This window comes from Arachis duranensis, chromosome 2, assembly GCF_000817695.3.
Source record: "Arachis duranensis cultivar V14167 chromosome 2, aradu.V14167.gnm2.J7QH, whole genome shotgun sequence".
In the NCBI taxonomy this organism is placed as follows: Eukaryota; Viridiplantae; Streptophyta; class Magnoliopsida; order Fabales; family Fabaceae; genus Arachis; species Arachis duranensis.
The window spans coordinates 66,062,770-66,068,355 of NC_029773.3; the positions used below are offsets into that span (position 1 = coordinate 66,062,770).

Below are 5,586 nucleotides of genomic sequence, written 5' to 3' on the forward strand. Positions count from 1 at the left end.
GCTCTTTTTCACATGCTTCTAGTTAAAATTTCTTTTAACTATTATTGTATATATATTTTTACTTCTAGAAGTCGTAATACCTTACCACCTCAGCCTTATGACTTAAACATAAAACTCTGTGTAGTAAAGTATTACAATTCACATAACAAATTCAAAGATTCAAATTCCATTGGTTTTTCTTGTAACCTTTAATTCACTAATTTCATTACAAAAATAGTGTACACTAAAATTGTTACCAAAATTAGCTATCATATATTTATATATAAATATATATATTATTTAATTTATTTTTAATATGTATTTTATATTTTAATATATATTTTATACTAATAAGTGATTTTGTGGATTTGTGGTTGGTTACAGTAATCTCTCAATCATTGTTAAATGTTACCATCGAATTCAGCGGACAAGCTACTTCAAGTAGAAAATGCTTCATACATATGAAAAGATGAGGATACACGAGAATCCAATCTTCAAATAATGATCAAGATTTCTATTTCTTTGAGCAGCTGAATTACTGTGTTCTAAACCTAATGGTACAAGATTTTTTGACCAAAAATCACAAAATCTCACAACAAATAATGGGCACTCCCCTAACATTTTGTTGGTTGCCATATTGCACAAGTTCTATGTTACCAGAAGCTTCCCGGTTCATCATCAGTTTCGATGCCTAAATAGTAGATACCGATTAATGTAAGCCTGCAAACAGAGTTGGTAGGATTCAGAAATAGCTAAACACAAAGGATTATGCTTTTTACAAGGATAATTAATGGCAGAGTATTTCAGACACCAGCAGAAAAGACATCCATTTCATTTCCCATTTAAAGGGTATGTTAAAAGAGATCATAAGTGATTAATGGGAGGAAACTATTCAAATTAGAGCATTAAGAAGGAAAGTTAAAGATATGGTTTAATCCCCATTTACTCAAACTTCAAATATTTCTACCAAAAGAACACATTTTTCCATTTAACAAATTGATATGCCAAGAGTTGAAGTCAACTAATGTTAATGAAGCACATACTAGGACAAACACAAGATTCATATAGAAAATTTAAGGGAAGGGTTCTTGAGAAATAAAATAGACTCCACTTTAATCATCAAGTCATTCCTTCCTTCCAAGATTCCAACTAGTAATCACACCCTTAAAGTTCATGTATAAAAGTAGGATTCTTTTATCATAATTATATTCTTGTTATGATCATTAGATAATGCAGTACTTCCTTTCCACTATATCAGCACTCTTGTAAACAAAAGTACAAGAAGGAACAAGGAAACACATGAAAGCAAAATTGTCATGTGTTCATTAGTCGAGGAATGGGAATTCAAGGATCCTATTTTAATATATAAATGCATGCATCCAGATCCACAGCTTGAGTACCTACTTGTGTCTAAGAAAATATTGATTGCAGGCTTCAAGGTGCCTCTTTGCACTCTAGATACTCTAGAAGATAATTAATGATCAGGTAAGAGAGACCACACTATTTTTTTTTTATATGCAAGAGCATCTCAGGATTGGTGTTGGGATTTGGGAACATAATTTGCAAGTTTCTAAGAAACACAGACACCGATATGGACACTTGACATGCCAATGAAATGGACAAGCACATGAACAGAGAGAGACAACAATATGGTGGAAGTCAGAGAGAAGACATATAATTTAGCTTTCCTTCTAAAGAGGCAGAATTCAACATCCTTCTAAGAGAAAACCTCATAAACAAGAAATTTCACATCAAGGCAATTGAAAATCATGCAAAACTTATAACACTCAATAAAATTACACCATCCAAACACACTCCTAATGTATCTTTGTATTATGATACATAATTTGTGGTTCACTTTGGTTGGGTAGGAATATTCTAAAACAGTATTTGCACGTAACTATTAGTAAAGTAAAACTGTAGGGCAGAGTGCTAAATTTTCACAAGATTTCGGTAAATCTTAAAAACTGAGTAACTGACGGAGTGTAAGAACTGCTTACCCTAACTCTAACTAACAAGTTCATCTCTTAATCCAGAGTAAATCGACATTTCATTTAAAGAAAATACAGCTTAGATTTCTAACTAACTGGGATATCGGTTGATTCTTCATAAAGTGGAACACTTGTCACATAATGCATGAAACATGGGAGATAATTCCCATGAATTGAAGTGCTGCTTTTCTAATTTAGGATCTGTTCTGTACTTGTGTTTGCTTAAAGCTTAAGAAACTAGTGTTTCTATGATGTAGCATAGCAGCTGCTTCTTTCAAATTTTTGTTGCTGCTTTAAGCAGTGTTTTTTAAAACTCAAACAGGCCCTTAATCTAGTAAATAGATTACAGAGGACGAGAACTATGGCAACTTGCACATTGCAAAAGCAAATTTATTAATGAAAACTCTTTTAATTTGCAATATGCTCATTTGTTATCTAATCAAAATTTGTGGGAAAACTATTTTGAACTCTTCATTAAAATCATGTAACGTATGCTTACACATGCATGCTTGCATGGCAGAAGGACAATTGCAAATCAAGGACATTTATTAGAATTTCACATAATTTTACATCAAGAATTCAGAACAAGACAACTAGGGAAGATATAAAGCAATATCAGAGGAAGTAGTAGTTTAGATACATGGCTCTAATAGTCACTAAAACCAAATAAGATAATTATTTCCTAATGAGATAGACCAATCTAATATACAACAGAGCACACTATCTGTGTTGAGAGGACTACAGAATTATACTAGTATCCTAGAGTATTCAACCGAATGTCTAATTCTTCAAACTTGGAATTGTGGTAAAATATTGAACTTCCTGCTGCCAGAATCCTAATGGAAATCCATAATCAGAAAAAGAAATAGATTTACAAAGATAAGCAGTAAGACTGTACAACCATAGCTAGTGGATAAGTATATGTTAAGGAAACGACAAACCAGAATATGACTACAATGAGGAGTATTAAGTACATGACAAGTTTGGCTAGCCGAAATTTCCTCTCAGCATTAAGTCCTCTAAACACTTCAGTAACATCAATAAGATGCTCCCGTTTCACATATCTGAAAGAGAGTGGTTGTGATAGAAGAACACACAATATATAAGATAAAACCAATTTAGAAGTACAAAACCATGAATACGGGGAAAACATCATTAACTCAGTTTCTCTTCTTTGTTTGCAGTTTTCCTCTCAATTTTAATATCAAATGGTGAATATAGATACACAAAATGGAAAAGTTTTTAACTAAACTAGCTTTGTTATAACATATGCACCATAAGTTCAGCTTAGTCTCAATAAGTGGTAAACTAAGTTGAAAAAGTAAGAGCACCATAACTTATTTCATTTACACAACCAGTATATAATATTAACAAATTAATAGCTTAGGTGCATATCTAGTTAACTAAATGCCAAACAAATTAATAATAAAACTCAATATAGTCATTAGCCGAAGAGAGCGATTAATACATTCCATCCAATTTGTTGCATGCAACATCTATCACCTTTTGAGACAAAGGGACTAAAAATTGTCCGAGAATATAGTTTCAATCAAAACCACCAGATACTGAGAGTAAGAAAGAGAAGCTGACCAGTGCAAACAGAAGTAGAAAGATAATATTTAATGCATATCAATATCAGGGAGAAGTTGCTTAATAACTAACAACTTGAATATCTTCCAATTATCGAGAGAGTTCACAATGCTTTTATATAATTTGATTGTGAATCTGGAAAATGAAGTTGAGGCAAAAAGTTGCATCGCAAATGAAAAAATTACCAATACCCTTTTTTCCCCTTTTGAGGACTTTCTGTAAAATATGAATTAAAGATAAAGGAAAAAAGAACCAGCATATGCACAACAACATAGGATAAAATACTAAAATTTGTAAAAAGATACTAAAATTGAACGCAAAACAATCATTCTATCCATGCCATAAAAGAATTCTATATCTTGATTCACAAAGCAAGATATATTCGTGCATGCAATTATGTAGAGGGAAAAGAGTTAAAATTCAAAATCTTAAATTCCCCCAAAACAAATTTGTTTCAACTTAGTCCTTCAAATGTGAAAAGATCAAGACAGTAGAAAGATTTACAAGGCATATAAATATAATGCAAAATTTACAATGTCAAAATTATATTACACATTGTCCACATCCATTTGGCAAAGCTAATAATAGGTTCTTCTCTCCAATAAATAAACAAGAAATCTATAAGTTCGCTGCATTCTCTAAGGTATTGTTACCGTATTTCCAAGGAATCGACAAACAGAAACTATTGAATGAAATATAGAACCATCTCAATAATTTCCTCATTCAGTAACCAAACATAAGTAGTAAGAAAATATACTAGATAATGAGAAATCTTGACAAAATTTATCTTTCCAGAATTATACATCACAATTCAATTGACTCTTTGGTGGGTATGTAGGTCAAATCATCTGTCCCCATGAAAAGAAGAGAAACGGTTAGCTAACTTCCCAATCTCAATGGTCCAACTGCATCTCCTATATTTTATTTGCCATTCTACCTCATACCTTCCTAACAAACACGAAAACAAATCTAACTAAAACCCTAAACTTTAAGCAAAAATAAAATACTTCCCCCATGCCCACGCACAATAGCACAATTATAAGCCCAGGAAGAGAGCATAGGGAACCAACTTTTAGTTAGACAACATTAGCCAATTTTAGGGTTTAGGTTTATAACTTAAGATTTAGGGTTAAAGATTTATGATTTAAGTTTTAAAATTCAAGATAACAAAATAATTTTTAAAAGTTTGGCACTGTTGGTCGAAAAAATGTTGGTTCCCTGACATTACTCCCCTAGGAAATAGTACTAGCAAATGCAGCAAAATACATCAATCACACAGTAAAATAGTAAATAAAATGGCAAAATTCAACATACTGTGTCCAAATTCATATAGTATAGAATACTAACCGCATGATGTGATAGCAAGTAACTGGAAGAGAGAGCAAGAACATGAACCAGTGTCCAGTGAAGAGGCAGAGTACGCAGAGAGCTCCCTGTCCTATGTACTCAGGAAGAATGAAGTAGTTAATCCGAGACGCCGCGTCGAACGGGTTTATATAGTCAGCTTCCAAGTCAGATAGGATCAAAACCTTTATTACACAAAAAATAAAATGGAGGACAAATTCTTAACGTGGCAAAATGGAGATCATGCATGAACATGAAATGCTTCCTTTTTAAAAGAAGAAAGAAGAATACCTGGTAGAAAGTTGTGGCGAGAAGGGCAATGCTGGAAGGGAAACAAATGACGAGCCAAAAGAAGAGTTTCCCACCCATTTATTGTTATTATTATTATAATAATAATTTATTTTAGCGGAGAGAAGTGGCAATGGGATTGAGATTGAGATTGAGATTGAGATTGAGATTGGGATTGGGAGTGGGGAAAGTGAGGGGTTTAGGGAGATAGTGCAGTTGACGTTGGTGAAGCAGAAAGGGGGAAAGGTGCGAGCTGCGAGGGTGTAAAATTTTGAATCGAAGTATGGAATTTGGCGTTGGTAAAGGCAAGTGAAGACGACTCGCTTAATTACGCACGAGTTCACTCACTTTCGTGTCACAAATTGTATTCCTAAATGATACCAAGAAGATCATT

At 32.9% G+C, this 5,586-nt stretch overlaps 1 protein-coding gene across 3 annotated transcripts; it reads right to left on the bottom strand.

Moving 5' to 3' along the window:
* Window positions 1-415: 415 nt before the first annotated feature.
* LOC107474705 (protein cornichon homolog 1) lies at window positions 416-5,527 on the bottom strand. 3 transcript variants are annotated; one of them, XM_016094348.3, is made up of 4 exons: window positions 5,196-5,523; window positions 4,908-5,089; window positions 2,912-3,034; window positions 416-699 (listed from the first exon to the last, which is right to left on the bottom strand). In XM_016094348.3, the coding sequence occupies exons 1-4, from the start codon at window positions 5,271-5,273 to the stop codon at window positions 633-635; spliced, it is 450 nt and encodes a 149-aa protein (XP_015949834.1). In that variant the 5' UTR covers window positions 5,274-5,523; the 3' UTR covers window positions 416-632. The 3 variants fall into 3 exon arrangements, with proteins under 3 accessions (XP_015949834.1, XP_015949833.1, XP_015949835.1); XM_016094347.3 differs by lacking the exon at window positions 416-699 and adding an exon at window positions 2,629-2,806 and having other exon boundaries at window positions 5,196-5,527; XM_016094349.3 differs by lacking the exon at window positions 416-699 and adding an exon at window positions 2,641-2,795 and having other exon boundaries at window positions 5,196-5,527.
* Between the last annotated feature and the right edge of the window lie 59 nt (window positions 5,528-5,586).